We start from the raw sequence: 19,118 nt of genomic DNA on the forward strand, positions 1-19,118 counted from the left end.
CAGGCGCGGCATGGCATTTGCACATGACAGGGATTTTTAGACCCTGAGCCGGCCCGCTTTGCCCTAAACTTATTTTGGCTTTGGATGCTTTCGACAACTTTTCGATCTCGCGTCCTTCCACCTTTGTTGCCTTTGATATTATCGTGTCCTTTCGATAGTAAGCTTCCTCCAATTTAGGAGAGGCCTATCAACGACACGCCGCACCTCTAGCTTTAAAGCATCCGACCAGTCCTCTGATCCTCTGGTAGTCCATCATGAACAAACGAGACTTGATCGCTGGAGAGGCTGAATTGGATGATGAAGAGGATGATGAGTCATTTGACGAAGAGACTGGAGACGTCAGACGAAGAGTGAACGGAGAAAGCCGAACAAATGGCGCAAATGGCCACATGACGGATTCCAGTGAAGAAGACGACGATGACGATGACGAGGAGGCAGCGAGAGCTGTTAGGGAGGGGTTCATAGTAGACGAAGAGGAGGATGATGAAGAAACTCGAGAGCGAAGAAGACAAGAGAGAAAAAACGGCGGCGAGAGGAACGCGAAGAAGAGGAGGCAGACCTAGATGAGGACGACCTTGACATCATTGGTGTGACAAATGAGCGGCGCCCACAGCCAGAATCTAAATTTAAGAGGTTGAAGCGAGGCCACAAAGATGACCGAGAGTCAAGACCAAAGGGCGTCGACGATATCTTTGATGATGATGAAGAGGAAGAGCGCATGCCTGACCGTTCCCGTCGCCTCGGAGATGATGAGTTTGCAGATTTTATCGAAGAGGATTATGGCGACGAGCGAGGGGAGGGTGAAGAAGACGACGATGTGGCAGTAACGAGACGCCCGGCAAGAAACATAATTGGAGTCAAAGAGGCTGCCGGTCTGGACGAAGTCGCGATCGAGGACATGAAAGAGGTCTTTGGCGATGGTCTTGAGTATGACTGGGCTTTGGAAGCTCAAGACGCAGCCGACCTAAGAGAGCAAGGGCAACCAGACCCAGAAGACCCAGATGCCCTCGAAAAAGGCATTGAGTTGAAAGATGTCTTTGAGCCTTCGCAGCTTGCCGACAGGATGCTGACAGACGAAGACAATCTCATTCGAATGACTGACGAACCGGAAAGATTTCAGCTCGCTCGGAAGCCTTACAAGAACATGGAAGTGACAGAAGATGAGAGGAGGGAAGAGGCTGCTTGGATCGCGAATCTAATATGGCCAAAAAAGCGGCTCGATGCAGATTTAAGGGAACCATTTCAAAAGGCTGTTGCAAAAGTCCTTGAGTTCCTGAATACTGACAATTGTGAAGTACCATTCATTGTTCAACACCGGAAAGATTTTCTTATCCACACCGTCAGAGTTCCTGTGAATCCCGATCCTAACAACCCAGATGCACCTGAATATGTTTTGGATGCTGTGAAATTGGTGGACGTCACTGACCTTTGGGATATATTTGACCATGACCTGAAATTTCGAGCCTTCCTGCAGAAGCGCGTGTCTTTACAACGAGTCTATGACGATCTCCAAGCCCTAGATGAAAATTTCAGCGATCCAGTCATAGAGGAACTCCTTCCCGAAGCAACCGCCTTGGATGATTTGCAAGACATGCAGGACTATCTTCATTTTCAGCACTCAGCACGAATAGCCGATATGGGAGCGTCAAATGGAACCCAAACAAATGGAACGCAACGCCGACCCGGAGCGTCGAAGGCGATCTATGAACGCATTCGAAGTGGAAAAGTCTACGGTCTGGTGCAAGCTTTTGGTATTACAGCAGATGGCTTCGCACAAAATGCATCTCAGAAAGGCAATCGACGGCGTTATACAGAAGACCCAGTAGAACGACCGGATGATATGGCCGACAGCGATTCAATATTAGACCCACCCGAATACTCTTCTGGCGCCCAGTGCCTCCGGGCGGCAAAGAACATGTTCGCTGAAGAAATCTTCATGAGCCCACGCATGCGAAAATTCATGCGTTTTCAGCTTTTTTTCAACGCTTTAATTGAATGCAAACGCACAGAAAAGGGTATGCGTAAAATAGATGACCAACATCCGTTCTACGAGATCAAATATCTAAGAAACCAGCGTATCAGAGAGCATATTGCAGCTGATCCCGCCCGGTTTTTGAGGATGCTTAGGGCAGAGGAGGAAGGCCTTGTCGAAGTGCGAATCCGAATGGAAGATCGCTCCCGGTTTGTGAAAGGCCTTTACAAAGACCTAGAATCCGACAATTTCAGTGAGATTGCTGACGCTTGGAATCGAGAACGCCGAGAGACCCTTGATATGGCTCTTATGAAGCTAGAAAGAGTGCTTACGAAGAATGTAAAGGAGGGCTTGAGGACAGAGTGCGAGAATCAAGTCGCAAAGGGTTGTAGAGAGGAATATAATAAGCGACTTGATCAAGCGCCATACAAACCGAAAGGCATGCAGCTGGGTACAATCCCTAGGGTCCTTGCAATGTCGAACGGGAGTGGAAATTTTGGGAAGGACGCAGTGTGCTGGGCATGGGTAGAAGAAGACGGACGTGTGCTTGAGAATGGGAAAGTAGTTGATCTTACTATTGGCGACGCTGACCGGGGTACTGACGACAGCGCCGACGTGAAGGTGCTGGTAGAGCTGATTGAACGGAGAAAGCCAGATGTCATCGGTGTCTCAGGCTTTTCTGCCGAAACCCGCAAGCTCTACAAGCAGCTTGAAGAGATAATTGAGCGCAAAACTCTCAAGTGCGCAGAGTACGAAGATGAAGATGGCAATCCTATAACTGACAAGCTGGATGTCGTTGTCGTCAACGACGAAGTAGCCAGACTTTACCAAACAAGTGACCGAGCCAACATGGAGCACCCAGGATTTGCACCTCTCACCAAGTATTGTGTCGGTTTAGCGAAGTACCTCCAGAACCCGATGATCGAGTATGCTGCGCTAGGACGTGATATTGTGTCCATCTCGTTCGATCCTGACCAACAATATGTCCCTCATGAGAAGTTGATTAGCCAGCTAGAAACAGCCATGGTTGACAACGTGAACCTATGTGGTGTCAACATCGATGAGGTAACTACAAATTCACATCTAGCCAATCTGCTTCCCTACGTAGCTGGCCTCGGAGCACGAAAAGCAGCGCAGCTACTCAAAGTCATCAATATCAATGGCGGCGTGGTAACAACAAGAGCGGAACTTGTTGGCGATGAAGAGTCGAGCAAATTGGCTGCTGTTGGCCCCGTTGTGTGGAATAACTGTGCAAGCTTCCTTTACATACCTTTCGATAGCTCTGAAGCCGACATGGACTTCTTGGACAACACCAGAGTACATCCTGAGGATTACGATCTTGGTCGGAAGATGGCCGCCGACGCTCTTGAACTCGACGAAGAAGATATTGAGGCAGAGAACAACGAGGGTGGCACTGGCGCTGTCGTCAGAAAGTTGATTCGTGACGAGGCGCAAGACAAAGTCAACGACCTTGTTCTTGAAGAGTACGCCGAGCAATTAGAGAAGAACTTTAACCAGCGTAAGCGTGCCACACTGGAATTGATTCGCGCCGAGTTACAGCAACCATATGAAGAGCTCAGGCACAATTTCACATTGATATCATCAGAAAGCATCTTCACTATGTTCACTGGCGAGACTAGAGAATCATTATGTGAGGGGATGATCGTTCCTGTCTCGATCAAGAAAGTGGCAGACGACTATGTTGAGGCAAAAATGGATTGTGGTATTGAGGGTACAGTCCCCGCTCTTTCGATCTCTAATCGTCCAGATGTCTCGGCCAAACAGCTTTTCTCACTTCACCAGACGGTACAAGCCAAGATCACATATCTGAATCGCAAGCATTTGACTGCTAATTTCTCCCTTCGCGAGGACGAGCTGCAACGGCCTTACAAGAAGGAGTATGATCGCGGTATGGACGAGTGGGACGAAGAGGAAGAGCGTAAAGATAATGAGGCCATGAAAGAGAAAAATGATGTGTCAGGTCGTACTCAACGAGTCATCAAGCATCCGCTGTTTAAACCGTTCAATTCCACGCAAGCAGAGGAGTACTTAGGTTCGCAAGGTCGGGGGGACCTAGTCATCCGGCCTTCGTCCAAGGGTCTTGACCATCTCGCAGTAACTTGGAAAGTCTCCGATAACATATATCAGCATATTGACGTCTTAGAACTTGGAAAGTCAAACCAGTTGACCCAAGGTACAACTCTCAAGATTGGCGGGAAATATACCTACAGCGATCTTGATGAATTGATTGTCAACCACGTCAAAGCTATGGCTAAGAAGGTCGACGAGATGATGTTACATGAGAAATATCAAAATCTCAATCGGACTGAAGTTGGTAGGTTCCCATCATGCTCTCATTCTTTCTGAACTCTGGACTAATGCACTTTGTTCTCAGAACGATGGTTGACGACATATACTGAGGCCAACCCCAAGCGATCAGTTTACAATTTCTGCATCGACACGAAACATCCCGGCTATTTTTTCCTCTGTTTTAAGGCAGGCCAGCATGCACAAGTGCAGCATTGGAGTGTCAAGGTCGTGCCCCAGGCGTTTGAATTACAGAAGAATATGTATCCTGACATGAGGGCGTTGTGCAACGGGTTCAAACTGATCTTCGCGAACATGCAGAGCAGTAGGCGGCGATGAATAGAATTGCGATTATTTTGATGACTTGTATTCAGGGAGGCTTTCTCTATATGCATCTGAACAGGTGAAGGATTTCAAAAAAGGCCGCATGAGCCAGCTTATAGTGCGAGGTGAACAGGAATGGTCAATGCATTCGGGGGTATCATAATTATCACAATCAAATCTTGCTATCTCGCCTTCAAGCGAGTCAAAACCTCCCCCACAACTCTACTCCCTTTCTCCCCGCCTAAGTAATCCCCTGCTTCTTCCTCCTCGGCATCTTCATCCATATCCTCTCCCTCTGATTCAACAGCAGCCTCATAAGCCATCATAACCATATCCTCATCTACTCTGACACCCCCATCAACAAGCGCCCTCACACACCCTGCCAACCGCCCAATTTCCCTTCTCGTCTCAGCTCCCACCGCCTCGTTTCTAGCCTCATACATGCCCTCCCCCACTTTCTCTTCCAAATTGCTAATCCCGATCCTCTGACCGCCACTCATCGGCCCACCCTCCACACCTTCTCCATCCCCAGCAGCATCCACCCCCTTTCCCTGCTTACAAATCCACACAAACCCATTGACACCCAAAAACACCTCCACCTCTCCAGCCTCCGGCTTCCCAAACTTCTCCATACTCACAGTCCACATCTGCCTCCTCGCCCTGACCACCCCGCCCGTCCTACCCCCCTGCCCCGCCACCGACATAAAAACCCCATTCCTCAACTTTCCATACCGCAAACTCCTCGTATGTAGACTCGCCGCCCCATCACCAAGCACACTCTGCACCTCGGCCAAGATCAACTCCCCCTCTCGAAAGAAACTCCTAATGGCAAGCTCATCCGTCGCGGTCCTCCTCCTCAATATACCCCCTGGAAGATTTATCGCTGAGAGCGGGAGATGCGCCAGCAGCGGCGCGGAAACGTCGACTTTCCACCGCCGCGTCTGGACTTCGACGATGCGGCCGATGACGAGGTCGCCGATTTCGGGGGTGTAGCGGCTGCGGAGGGGGGAGATGGAGAGGAGTTTGTTCGTTCGCGTGAGGGTGCCTGCGAGGGAGGAGAGGATGGTGTTGGGCTCGTAGGAAGGGGTGTCAGAAGAGAGGGGAGGGTGATATGTGCCGTGGCCGCGCATCCATTGGGGGTCGGTGGTTACGAGCTCGCCTGGGGTGACAATTGCGTTGTGACCGAGCCGTGGGCGCTTGGTGGGGCGCGGGTAGGAGGATTCGGAGCCGGATGATGAAGAGGGGGAGGATGGGGGAGATGAGGTCTGCGTAGACTGGGCGGGGAGAGCGTGGCTTATGGTGAAAGTCATGACAATGATCTCTGATGTTCTTGTGAACATGCATCAATCAAGCCGTCGGTTTTTTATGGAGTTTGAAAGCCGGGCATCGTTAGTGCTCCTCAGGGGCATTCCCAAGGGAGGGTAAGTCTGAGGCGCCTTAACTCCGGGGCAAATTGCAGGGGGAGGCCCTTCAGATGTGCCCTAGAAAGTAGTCTTGGGGGGCAACAACCCCTGTATTTGCCGCAATACAAAATTGGTGTGGCTAGCTATGCAACCTAATTCCATTTCAACTGCTCTGCTATCCTATCTATTCCAGATGCTTTAGGAAGAAGAAAGCATGTAGCAAGAGCCATTTCTATCTTCTAGGCTTTCATTCATCGCCCTCAAAACCAACTTCCATACCCCTGATCTTCCACCCATTCCAGCCCACCTCCCACAAACCCACCATAGCCCCTTAAGCAACTCACTCCATAATCCCTCTCTTCCATTTTTACACGCTGGTCCATCGTTTGGGCAATTTTGACTACCCTCTCCTCAGGATTCCATATCTCCACTTTCACCAACCCACTCAATCCCGCCTGCTTCTGCGCTTCTTTCAATATCTCCCTGATGCCAGTCTCAATCCCTCCTTGACCTTCGTTCGCCCTTCTCCGCTCCATCACTGTTGCGTCCTCTTCTTTGTTCTCTTCCTCGATAACAAAACGTAGGATATGTAACACGTTCTTCTCCTTCACACGATCATAGTCCCTTACCCTAGACAATTTGCAGTTAACGAGGTTCGAAGCAGCTATTTTTCTTTCTGGGAGGAACGACTTGCCCATGTCGTTCAGAAGTGTTACTTACCATATACACCACAATCTGCCCTCTTTTGTCTCTGCCATAACGCCTTTCACACTAGTATTTGAGCAAATGTTAAGGAAATGTTCCCCAAATATTTCTTCACCCGAATGGTGCCATAGCATTGTGTCCTCATCTGGAAAGAGTGCTATGCGGTAACTCACGCCTTCGGGAAATGACATTTGCTGGAGGCGTTCTCCAAGAAGCGCCGTATCCCGGAGGCAGATGTTAGAAAGATCAGGGGCATGCATTGGGACGATGGAGATACCGTCGAACGTTGAGAGCATTGATTTATCATCGGTAGAATGAAATTCGGGAGCGACGACGGTGAGAGAAATATGAGTCGAGGGGTAGGCTTTGTAGCCAAGTCGTTCGTAAAATTCCTTTTTCAGATCGTTCAGCTCATCATGTCTTCGCCGAATATCATTTAAGTAGACGCACAGCACCGATATCGCTATATAACACGGTACAAAATGTCTTCATCCCGTTACAAGTCTCCAATCTTTTATGAAGCTTCTCGAGGAGTCTACTAGCGTACCCTCTTCTCCGATATTGAACAAATGTGAAGACACCATAGATGCCGAACACAACTTTATCCTCTACTATTGAGCCGCCAAGCTCGTTTCTCGACGCAATGAACGCTCTTTTTTTGATGGTGTCGCAGTGTGCGAGCACACAACGGCCTTCTGTTGAGCGTGATTTGTCAACGAGCACCCAGTGAGTGATGCAACCGTCTCTTGTTAGCCTCTGGTTACAAAGATGTTTCTCTTTTGCAATATGAAATGCTTCGGAACGATTGTCCCCCCATTCGTCGTAATTCAGGGACCAGTAATTGTTCACCTCTGCTTCGCTAGCCTGGTCAAGGATGATACTCTCAGAGTCTGCACCAGTTATCTCAGACGCGAGAAGGGAAGTCATTGTAACGCTGCTAGGGGTAGAAGACCTCTTCATATAGACGAGGAGGTACAGAATACTAGTACAGCAAGGGACAATGTATCGAAGAAGGTTGTTTCTTATGGGCATATCAGCAGAGTGCAAAAGAAAGAAGTCTGGTATTTGAAGTATAGCGTTTACACTTACGACCCAGTCAGAATGCTGTGTAACATGGCCGCAGGAGGCACATTGAACAACCTAACCACTGGTTGTGCTGATGTCGTACATCATTGACTTACTGTTCTTTATCTTGGTGTAGTCACGCAGGTTTCATCTGCAGAGGTTTCCATTGATTCACAACGCGCCTCATTTCTCTTTCTTGGACCTGTGGTTCATGGGGTCAACCAAGCCTTGAAGAGATCGAAACCTTCTCTGGACCTCCTTCGATGTTTTGGGGGCTTCCTATTTCGTAGCCATGCCTGCTTAATCTGAGTCTCACGACGAGCTCTTCCTTCGCCAACAGAATGGAGACTCACAGGCTATCTACTTTGCATTAGCAGAAAACATGATAGATGTAATTACCTCTTTCCATCTCGGTAAGAAGTCCTGCTAACGGAATGACTGCTGTGGCCCTCTCGACTGCTGTCATACACGAATGGCAAGTGCAGAAGGTTGATAATGCAAAGCAAAGTGCGCTCCGACCATTAATATATGGGCAGAGTGCTCTATTGGAATAGTATATGCAGTTCGCCATCACTCTGTGATGGCGGCGCACACGTGGGGCACCGAGAAACAAACAAAGTAGTACAACATGTTGACACGCATAAAAATAGACGTCAACAGCAGACCGAGTGTCACCTCTCTTGCACAACACCAAAGTCATCTTTGTCACTTCGTAGATGGCATCTAGTATCGCAATGCGACACTTACCTTCACACATGCCCCAAGATCATCACTATGATCCCAAATGGTACACGTCGCCGGCGACAATACCTTCTATGGTCAGATTGCGCGAGTTCTTCCTAGATTACTTCACTCAATTCATCCTGAACGACCGTGATGACACAGCCCGCGTGTTGCCGCTGAGCAAAGGAAATTCGCAGACCAGTGAAAGCACTTCACCTGATCCTCCGAACTTCGACACCTTCATCAAGCTCCTAACCCACACTCCAGACTTCTTCTCGCGCGCGCAAGCAGTCATTCCTGAACTATCCCCACAAGCTTCTTTGATCACATCGACATTTAATCTACCGTTGCAGGCGGTACTAGAGGCAACAACGTTGCTGAGATCACAGTCAATCCAAGACCTCCCAGAAGATATCGTGTGGGAGAAGTTTCTTGAAGGTAAAATGTTGGGCATCGATAAATTGAAGGAAGGCTTCTTGCCATCCGAGCTAGCCGCCATGGATCTTCAACATGGAAGTCAACAGAGTAAGCACTTCGTGCCCGTGGATTTCTTAGCATGCAAGTGGATTCGCTGACGACCCAATAGGTACCCCTCGACCGCAACACAAGGAGCTGATTGCAAAACCAGCTAGTATGAAGGTCACGATACCAGAATTTGTTCCCTCTTCCCGCAGCCATGAGATGGTTTGGTCGCCAACAACCGGGTCGCGTCCTCGTCGACCCTCTGACGATTTCAAAACGCATGGAAGTCAACTTACAACTTTCAAGGAAACCATCGCTGGAACTCGCCCACCATCGACACCACGCCTCACGGACTTGAGGCAAGCAACGAGGACGCCGGTTGCGACCCTTGAGCCTTCTAGCCTGTCTCCACATCGATCAAGATCCAATCCTACCTTTCTGACTGGTCTCGCGGATAGCCAGCCTGGGTCACGTTTTTCGAATAGCCCACGTCAATTTGCAGATCAAGCTCACTATCATCCAATTACTCATCGAAAGAGTGAGTCGGCGTCTTCTGATCCTACGTCTATCAGCCCGTCCAAGAGGTCTGAAGTATACCTACCTGCCATGTCTGATGATCGTCAAGATCAATCACGCCCTGCCGAGATCTTCGGCTTCGATAGAATTGGCCTGAACGTTAGCCGTACATCAGCTATTAATTCGTCAGTCGACGTTGTTGGCCACCAGGATCAAGATCCTCAATCCAATGGCCGCGCAGGATTCTCTCATAAGAGGCAAGGACCAATGAAGGCTGATCAGATTCGACAACTTCAGCTTCAGCAGGACCAACTGCCTCGGCTACCAGGAGCGGTATATTCACCTTATGAGGGATTGGACCCTTCTTTGATGCCACCAACCCTCCTAACTGATGATGGCAGTGTGCTCACAGTTCCACTCCAGGGCAACATGGACCCACTCACATACTGGAACTATCTCTTTCAACGTCAGAGCATGATCATGAGCCGTCTGGCAGCGGGAGGGTTTGCGCCTACAGCAACGCAACGCCGATTCATCGACTTGCTACAACAAGCGCGCGTTCATGCTGCAAGCAGCCAACTTCCAATACGTGGAAGCATGGGGAAGAAAGTCTGGCTGAACTTGCTGGAGGACGTCCTCTCCCAAATTTGGGTCTTGCAACCAGGACAGCCGGAATTTGATCCTCTAGTGGTGGAGCGCAAGAAGGATTTTAGGACCGCTGTCCTCCAAGCAATGGAAATGGCAAAAGCGGAACGACATGAAAAGTCCGGGCGCGGACGCGGACGTGGGAGAGGCGGTCCCTATGGAGGGTAGTTGGGGATGAGGGATCAGAGAAATCGATGTGTCGGGAGTCGAATCTCGCGTGCGATTGAGCAATGAGCTTGTGGTTCTATAAAATTGCTAGCAAGCTGGCACTTCTTGCTCGGACATTACTCATGTATGCACCTCTCGTCATTTGTTCGGGATGAAAGACAGGGCTATCCACAGAAACGTAAAATTTCGATGTAAGTCGGAGAAGGGGAAGCGCAGGCCGATGACCGAGCAGGCACTCCATTCTCCGTTTGCAAGACATGAGTGAAATAAACGTGTAAAAAGCCAACTTAAAATCTTTAAGCTTCTTGCAGCTTTTACTTTGAGCTGCGTCTTCCAATACCTTCATGCTTACCAACAAGAAAAGCTACAGTCCCTATTGAACTCTTGGGTGTCTCGCTTGGCTCAATGTGCCAAGTTGACTCCTGGGACCAAATGAACACCGCGCGCCATGTCGATCCAAGCATGGACAAGAAATGCGAGAGCAAGCGTACCAACAGGAAGCAACGTGAGTAATCAGCAAGAGCGTGCTTGCTAAGAACATAGCCACGAGGGGTGAGGAATCGTGTGGGTCATTTCTGCAGGTGATGTGCCTGGCAAAGCTAATGGAGCTGAGGAGAATCAGCGGTGAAGATGGAAGGACGTTGAGATTACAGGACGATGGCCGATCACACCAAAAGGACACCAGAGGGCACTAAGATGACTAGAGGGGGTATCTGTGCTAGGAACTCACTACCAAGACCTAAGACTAAGGTACGATGTACCTACCAAGACTTCTCACTATAATACCTACGCCTTAACCTTGCGGAGCGGGACCCTATGCTGCCGAGCATGGTGACATCCCAGAGGATTGGAACGTGGCTGATGCTTATGCACTTAAGCTAAACATTACCATGCTCTACAATCTACAACATCAGGCACTGGTATTGACCCGTCGGCCAAACATCAATCGAGTACAAAATCTGGTTCACTGCACGCCTCCATCAATGTCCCGACACAAGGCATCATCATGTCTGTCTCCTCCCAACACTCCCTCCAGATGTCTGATCACCTAGCCCAGACTAGCTCAAGTAGGCCTCACAACGCGTGCGATGAATGTCGCGCCAGAAAGCTGAAATGCTCGGGCGAAGCTTCCGGATGCTCAAGATGTCGGACCGATGGTGTATCCTGCCTATATTCTCCTAGGAAACAGATGGGCAGGCCAAGGAAAAAGAGACGCGATGAAGAAACCCAATCCTCAGCGACTGAGCAGTGGGGGTTTGGTGAAGGTGTCCAAGATATGAGCTCCTCTTCAGCTCAGACAGATAGCACAATGACCTCACCATATGCGGACCTCCTGGCTCCTCAACTTTCTCCTACCATGTATTCAGGATTCAGTGGCATGGGGGAATCCAGCGGCAATAGCATCGGCTATGACTTCAGTGGCATGAACGCGACGTATATGAGTGCTCCTCAGGCCAGCTCTACACTGTATGGAATGAGCCCACCGACTGTAGGGCTAGATTATTGCCAGGACTTCAACAACCGAGCCTTCCTTCCCAACGCCCAGCCGTGGACGTCTTCACCTCCTACCCAATTCTCTCCTATCACACAACCCAACAACTTCTCGCCGGTTCAGAGTCACGTGCCAATACCCGATCAGCTACCTACGCCGCCAAGCACGACCTTTGACTTGACGTCCCCAACGTCATCCGGGTCCTGCAATTGCATCCCAACCATCTACAAGACCCTCTCAGAATTTCCCCCCAGTGTCGCTGCACCATCCTTCCCAGCAACCCTGGTACCTCTGAAAAGAGTTATCAACGTGGCTCTAGGCTGTCTCTCCTGCAGTCTCTGCGGCTTGACCTACAATAGCGCACTGCAGAACAGCATGGGTCTCATGACCCTGCTCCATCTGTCCGTAGTCACATACAGGACCTTGTTGCACAACATTGATGTACAAGCACACGGAATGGGCGATCGCAAAATCTCATACCGAATGGGGGAGCTACAGGATCATCCCGCATCGTCACATTTGCACACCGGCACCAACGACTGCCCAATGGGCATGTCGGTGGACCTCTCAGGGACCGAATGGAGGACGCTGGCCCGCAAGGCAGTAAAACAAGACATTTGGGGCAGGACAAAAGACCAAGCTGATACAATGGTACAAGTCCTAAAGGAGATGGCGGCAAGGCAGCGTATATGGCACGGTCAATTTGCAAACGATTCGCCGCATCATGCGCACAACCACCAACAGATTCCCAACCTTGGAGGACAGCAAGGGTCCAATTGTATATGTATTCAGGCCCAACAAATCGATAAGTTGAAGCGTGAGGTGGATGAGCTTAGGTTATGAATAATGCATGGATCTACGAACGAACATATGGGAGGGAAAGGAGTTCTGGAGGATTCGACCAAATGGGAATAAGGTATCGCGGACGGGCAGGCTTAGGAAGGAGTTCACGTGTCCATGTGTACCATAACGTAGACTTCTCTTGCATACTTTGGAATGTAGTAATAAAAGCCGGCTTCGACATGTACCTCACGCTTTCTATTTCAAGAAACATCTACCTCCCCTTTCCAGCAAGTTCGCTCGCCCCGCCGCAAAAGCTCCCCCATTATTTCCTCCCACAGCCCCCACCCGCAAACCCTGTCGTTTTCCCCTTCACCGCCATCCCAATATCAGAGCAACCGCACCGCACCGTCGGAGAAATGAACGTCCAGCCAGACTGCGCCCGTTGCTAACCGGAGCAGCCACCAACCCAACTCCAGACCGCCACATCGGGACAGCCGCGGCGAAGGAGGCGCTAGCCATCTAGTTCTCCCTGGCGGGATGCCACACCACGTGAAATTGACCCCAAAGTCCGATTGAAACAATTTTTCTAGTTTGGTGGAGGGGAGCGGGGAGGGGAGTGCTTGTACCTACCCGAGTGGTTGTAGTTCGAGATTTGAGGAAAGTCAGAGATCGGAAAGAAGTGTGATATGGTGGAAGGGTCCAGGGGCGGGAAAAGGGGTTGGTTGGGTGGGTGGGTGAGAAGATACTTTTGCTACATGAGGTGCATTGATGGGTGCAGAATCTGATGCTTGATGCATACCGGCCGATTAGTCGATTCAATGAGATCATGGACGATGTGCAGTGAGTTACAGTCTGAGGTAAGAATTGGGCATGCATCATGTACGTTCATGTTACCCCAAAGCATGACGCTCTCGCTGAGATTTGAATATTATTTGCTACATAGATACTTACTTCAATCGTTTCATGAAAGGCAGTGTAAATATCTCGCGCTCTTTGCCCGACTTCTCCTTGCCTTTATCACTACTGCTTCTGTCAAAAATAGGCCGTGTCTTAGCAGAAGCCGCTTCATGCTGCGTCTTCGAGAGCTGTTGTTCGTCAATCAGTGCCCGCAATCGCTCTAGGTTCGCTCGCTCGTAGTGTTGCCGAAATGTCGAATCCGTCTCATACCGCACCTGGTCTTCCTGCGTGTAGAGGATGCCGCTGTGGAATAGCTTGAACTGGCTCTCGCCGCGCCTTGCGGCCATTGCTTCGTTACGGGCGATCTCTTGGTGCCGCTCCATTTGGGCTTTGGCTTCCATGTAGAGACGGGATGTTTTTGGTCGGTCACGTGGGTCGTGGGCTACGCAGAGATCGAGAAGGGTGCGTAGTTCGAGGCTGTAGAATGATTCGAGGTTTTCTGATAGCCCGGCAAGGGTAGAGTTAGAGCTTGATCTGACATGGCCGGCTGTGGGGGGTTTATATAATTGGACTAGGCTTAGAAGATGCTTGCATGTCATTCCTAGAGAATAGACGTCGGAGTGTGGACCGTGGAGTTCTCTTGGCATTCTTCGCCGACCTGTAGACTCTGGAGTGTGATCTTCGATCTCTGGCGCTATGTAGCCATCTGTGCCATAGTTCAGTCGACTCCTGTAATGTTGTACAGCTGCCACTGAACCTCCCGTCGTATAGGCCAGCCCAAAATCGGCAAGCTTAATACACGGATAGAGAGCGTTGATAGAATCGTCGGGCTTTGTGAGAAAAAGGTTGGCTTGTTTGATATCTCCATGCACAATTGCGTCCCAGCCTGCTTTGAGCGGGTATGTATTGGCTCCGTGCCGGCAGTAGCAGAGCGCATTAGCAACGCTGTAGAGAACGTGCCATATGAACGCTTCCGGGAGGATGAGCTTCTGCGATTTGTACCAACTTTCCAGACGTTGCAAGTCAGAATAGCGGGCGAATTCGTAGCAGATTCTGTTCTTGGGTTTCTCGTCATGTACGACGCGATCGAAGGTCGAGTTGACCGTCTTGTCAATGTGCATCCATTCGACTACGCTGATGACATTTCTGCACCCTACATCATTGAGCCGTCTTGTGAGATGACCCTCTGAACAATAGTCGCGGAAGAATGATAAACACTGCGAATCTTTCGAAGCGAGTCGTATTATTCTTCCGTCAGCGAAGACCTTTTCCCATAGAATGACCGAACCATAGGCGCCTTTGCCGACGATTCGCATCGGCCGCCATTCATGGCCCTTGGAAAGTTCTTTCGGAAGAGACTGAACCTTGCCTGTGAGAATGGTATTGAGTAGAGAAGGCCGCCCATGCTGACCTGGAACTCTGAGAGAATCTGCACGGGGCATGGTTTCGAGATAGTACTTCGCGACAGCTTCAGTGAGTCGTCCTTGAATTTGGCGCTGTAGAATCTCATCCTTGAAGCCGGGAGGAACGACTGGAGGTTGTGTGCTAGGAATGGGAACGGGGATGGGTATTTCAGGGCTTGACGTAGATTACCCAAGCAAGTCGAAAAGCTCGAGATCTTCTCTCGAAATGTGTACTTCGGAGCGAGATCTCTTGACCGATAATGCAAAATCACCATGTTCATGTGACATCTGCGACTTCGCATAAAATAGGAACCACCGTCTGTGATGGGTCAGTATCTTCTCGCGCACTTCAAGCTCGTTCAATGACCCCTTCTTGTTTTATCGAAAGAGATGATTACTCTGTAATGTTTAGCTAGAATCCGGCGCAACCTGGTGTAGAGTCGAGCGGAGTCACGGCTCTCTTATCTGGTGCTAGAGCCTAACCATATGCAGAGACAAAATAGGACAAAGAGGGATGTCTCGGCGTGGGCCAGAAAGAATATCGAACTAAAGTCTCGGGCGAAGAGCATCTGCCTTTGTATACCTTCTTGAAGTGAATCAGTGGGCAAATGATGACAGGTCACGCAACGGATTAACACAAGCATCTTCTACCTAGCATCAACAAACTGTCAACAATCGGCCATTTGAATGAGTAGGATCTTTTGTGTTCATTTATCGGCACTGAAGATGCATTGAGAACGATGGGGACTGGGCATGTTGACTACATCGCAAAGTCTCGCGGAGGCCAAAGATCGGGTGGGCATACTTCAAAGCGGAGACGGTTCAGGCGTTTCACTGGAACAAATAAGCAAACCACTTGCAACTTCTCGATAATAGAGGACGCAGCCATTGTTCATTCGAGAGGTGTCTCCAGTGCCGCTTTTACGCTTTGATAAGGGAGACCACTACCTTTCATCCCTTCTTTGCTATAATAGCTCATTAGCAAAGTCAATACTTTTACTCACTACGATACTGATACTGCAACTGCAACTGGCAAAGCGGTCGAATCGCCTAATTCTATAGAAAGATCTGCGCCACCCTCAGTACCTGGCTGGTTCCGGAGTCGCAACAGAAACAATCAGTCAAGCTTAGAAGATCTATCCCAGGTCGTTCTTAGTTACATCTACATCTTGACTGAATGTTTCTTGTGATGGAGATTGAATGCAGAATGAGAAGCGCAGACGTACAAGTCGGGTCATTCCTATACGTACTCCTGCGCAATACGAACGGAGGGCATGGATGAATAGAGGCTAGCATTTCTAGCAAGTGGATGGCCTGTAACGAGTTCACGGTGCGGCTCTATGAGTATTGTGGCTATGCTCACGTTTTGTTAAATGCCTGCGTTCCCGTTTTGTGTGACTATCATACGCGCACGACCAAAATAGCCTTTCAGAGTTGTCCAGTCTATTACCTGCTGATATTTTCTTGACTATTTCATACGTATAAGTGAACTGTGAAGAACTTGGGCTTCAGCACTGTCTTGCATTCGTGTGTCTCTCATATCCAAGTCTAGAAGATAACAAGCCATGTCTACCATTCATACATCTTTGCTTCTTCGATTACTCTTCGCATCGCTTCTCTGTATGAAACTAGCAAAAGCCCTCCCCATCGAAGCCGCGATTGATGATGACTCTCCCCTCTTAAACATCACCACCCCAGACTCTCTCACCAGCCTCTCTCTAAAGAAACGCGCCTTCACAAAAATTACCTGGAGCGGTCCTCGTCAAGTCCGACAAAGCCCCTTCGCGCCCGTTGAAACCCTCAACTGCCTTACCCAACGCTCCAGCTGTGACCGCAGCCGCGGTGCTCGGGCCTGGATTACAGACATCTACGTCGAGCCGAATCCAAATATCGAAGCTTTACACGGCCTGCCCATATACTATTTCCCGAACCCTGCCGATGCGCACCCGACCGGTGAATGCCCCTAGGGCAGCATCTGCATGGACACGACCGACATCCTACCAGCAGGTCCTCACCCTAACTTTCCTAACTTGGGCACGGGGCCTTTTGCTGGCTGCCTGCCCCACGAGACCATCTTCTACATCGTGAATCTCGTGAATTACAAGCAGGCTCAGCAGAACAAACGGGGTGGAGTCGGCACCTCTATTGACGTCAAGCAAGCTATGCTGGGCGGGAAATCCGTGGATATCGTGTTCACTGCCGGCGACAGCATTGACCAGAAAGCAGATCTGGATTACATCGACATGGAGGTGCAGGCGCTCGTGGGAGGTGGGGGAAGTAGCAGGCCAGATGGGTATAAGACGCTTGCGAGCAAGACATGCGAAGCGCCGCAGAAGGTGCGAGAGTGTAGGATCGATAATTTTCCACAGGGGGCGGATAGGTTGCTGGTGCATGCACATGCAGTGCAAGATGGGCAGATCACTGGGGCGAATGGAAATGTGGTTCCTTATCTCAATAGCGAGTTGCGTTGAGGCTGCTTTCGGAAAATTGGTTGTGGGCAATTTGAGGCGTAAACGCATGGTTTTAGCGGGCATACGTGAGGAATTCTGGAAGAAATTTAAATTTCATACTTAATGTCTTCCTCTACTCATGAGTTTTTACGTATTCCACGGCTCTCGTGATGAGTGAAGGCTTGAATGTATCCTCAAATCACCCTACTTCTTAGGAGGGAATTGAGCCAAAGAGCTGAGCCAGAGGATGAAATACCCCGTATTGTCAGGAAAGGCCGCTTTCATCTTCCAAAACATCTCCAAGGCTCCCCCTCCCTCCTTCTGCACTTCTTCGGCTTTCTGACCCCAAGTTCTGAGATACTGCTGTGTCCAATCCAGTGTCCACGCGCCATCAACAGCGCCAATTCGTTTATGACCAGTCACTATGCTGGTTGGCTTCAAGGATCTGACCTTTTCGATAGCATGAATCCATTCTTGGCGTTTCTCGGGTGTGGTAGATTCGGCTACGTACTGGAAGCCCCCATTATAGACCACATCGCCAGCAGCAACCAGGTTGAGATCAGGAGACCAGAGGACTGTGGATGCATCAGTATCACCGTGACCGACTGGGACAACGTGAAGTGGATGTTCATCGAGATAGAAAGTTGGATAGCTATCTTTCGTCTGGTTCTTGCTGAAGACTTGGATTTTGGAAAGGTCAGGCTTTTCAAACTGGTTGCCCGGGAACCAGGTTTGCCAGTTCGCCCAGATATCGGCGCCAATTTGGTCCTCCAGGTGCTCAAGCACGCCTTGGGTGGCTATTGGAATTGCATTTGGATATCGAGCAAGGATTGGGGTTATCCCGAAATAATGATCGCCGTGGCCGTGGGTTACGTACACATACTTGAGGGTCTTGTTGGGGATGGTCTCGGCAATCCAATCTGCAAGAGCTGTGCCTTCGTCTCTTGTGAGTAGAGGATCAACGAGCACCGCCTCATGAGCTGAGTGGATCAAGGTGGACGTGGATGGAGTCCAGATAGAAGGAAAGCCCCCGGGTATCGTCGATGGGGGCACCACTGGGATCCCAGTGTTGAGATAGACGTCTGCGTGGAGAGAAGTCATGGCGATTGTTTTCAATATTTGTCAGATGCTGTCGATTGAGATGAAGAATGTAAAGACACGGTGCAGCTGATGGTAAGGCATGATGGCCCTCCCTATATACTGCAGGGTGGACGGGCATCGTCAAGGCTCCAAAGCACACGCAACAGCATAACTTGATTACATCTCTGTGAATGCGAGATGATTATTCAGACTTCGAGAAGCAGTAACGGTCTCTTTGAGTTCTCGTAGTGATCCTCGGCGTTGCCGACGTGTTTACTGATCAATGTAGAGTCATCACCGAGGACTAAACTCAGGCGATTAAAGGCCTATGTTGTAAGTGAACAATCAATAGCACTCGCCATAAACCCCTTTTTTCCAACCCCAGAGACCTCATCCGCAGCGATCCTCTGCCCATAGGACTGCGAAGTAGCTAGTAGACCTTCCGCTTTGTAAGCTTGCAGAAGCCACGACAGCGCGCTCTACGTGCGCAATGCATCATTAAACAGATCTATCTAAATCAGTCGTCTTCTGAATTATCATCGGGCACCTGCTGAGTATTGGCCAATTCCTGTTTCGCAAATTAGGAGACCATTCCGAGAAGATTCGCGGATTTCCCACCTCCTCCAGTCGGGCTTTAAGCCGCTGCAGCTGGCTTTCCTTAATCACCAGGGTCTGGTCATCTAGATCTTCTACGATGAAGTCGTGCCTCTCTTGGTCAATCTT

At 49.8% G+C, this 19,118-nt stretch overlaps 7 protein-coding genes across 7 annotated transcripts; 4 read left to right on the forward strand and 3 right to left on the reverse strand.

Moving 5' to 3' along the window:
• Positions 1–254: 254 nt before the first annotated feature.
• KY384_006141 (uncharacterized protein) lies at positions 255–4,618 on the forward strand (the record flags this gene model as incomplete). The annotated part of the gene is made up of 3 exons (XM_044814637.1): positions 255–446; positions 506–4,307; positions 4,368–4,618. The coding sequence occupies 3 exons, from the start codon at positions 255–257 to the stop codon at positions 4,616–4,618; spliced, it is 4,245 nt and encodes a 1,414-aa protein (XP_044668787.1).
• A 167-nt stretch (positions 4,619–4,785) lies between these two features.
• On the reverse strand, positions 4,786–7,638 carry KY384_006142 (uncharacterized protein; the record flags this gene model as incomplete). The annotated part of the gene is made up of 4 exons (XM_044814638.1): positions 4,786–5,932; positions 6,286–6,636; positions 6,727–7,131; positions 7,259–7,638. The coding sequence occupies 4 exons, from the start codon at positions 7,636–7,638 to the stop codon at positions 4,786–4,788; spliced, it is 2,283 nt and encodes a 760-aa protein (XP_044668788.1).
• Positions 7,639–8,531: 893 nt separating this feature from the next.
• On the forward strand, positions 8,532–10,290 carry KY384_006143 (uncharacterized protein; the record flags this gene model as incomplete). The annotated part of the gene is made up of 2 exons (XM_044814639.1): positions 8,532–9,024; positions 9,086–10,290. 2 exons carry the CDS (start codon positions 8,532–8,534, stop codon positions 10,288–10,290), a joined length of 1,698 nt encoding a protein of 565 aa, XP_044668789.1.
• A 462-nt stretch (positions 10,291–10,752) lies between these two features.
• KY384_006144 (uncharacterized protein) lies at positions 10,753–12,625 on the forward strand (the record flags this gene model as incomplete). Its single annotated transcript, XM_044814640.1, has 3 exons — positions 10,753–10,795; positions 11,205–11,298; positions 11,473–12,625. The coding sequence occupies 3 exons, from the start codon at positions 10,753–10,755 to the stop codon at positions 12,623–12,625; spliced, it is 1,290 nt and encodes a 429-aa protein (XP_044668790.1).
• An 887-nt stretch (positions 12,626–13,512) lies between these two features.
• KY384_006145 (uncharacterized protein) lies at positions 13,513–14,904 on the reverse strand (the record flags this gene model as incomplete). The annotated part of the gene is made up of 1 exon (XM_044814641.1): positions 13,513–14,904. One exon carries the CDS (start codon positions 14,902–14,904, stop codon positions 13,513–13,515), a length of 1,392 nt encoding a protein of 463 aa, XP_044668791.1.
• A 1,583-nt stretch (positions 14,905–16,487) lies between these two features.
• KY384_006146 (uncharacterized protein) lies at positions 16,488–17,336 on the forward strand (the record flags this gene model as incomplete). Its single annotated transcript, XM_044814642.1, has 2 exons — positions 16,488–16,818; positions 16,873–17,336. 2 exons carry the CDS (start codon positions 16,488–16,490, stop codon positions 17,334–17,336), a joined length of 795 nt encoding a protein of 264 aa, XP_044668792.1.
• A 183-nt stretch (positions 17,337–17,519) lies between these two features.
• On the reverse strand, positions 17,520–18,416 carry KY384_006147 (uncharacterized protein; the record flags this gene model as incomplete). The annotated part of the gene is made up of 1 exon (XM_044814643.1): positions 17,520–18,416. One exon carries the CDS (start codon positions 18,414–18,416, stop codon positions 17,520–17,522), a length of 897 nt encoding a protein of 298 aa, XP_044668793.1.
• Positions 18,417–19,118: the final 702 nt, after the last annotated feature.

The sequence above is a fragment of the Bacidia gigantensis genome, assembly GCF_019456465.1.
Source record: "Bacidia gigantensis strain McMullin 20006 chromosome Unknown contig_246, whole genome shotgun sequence".
Lineage (NCBI taxonomy): Eukaryota > Fungi > Ascomycota > Lecanoromycetes > Lecanorales > Ramalinaceae > Bacidia > Bacidia gigantensis.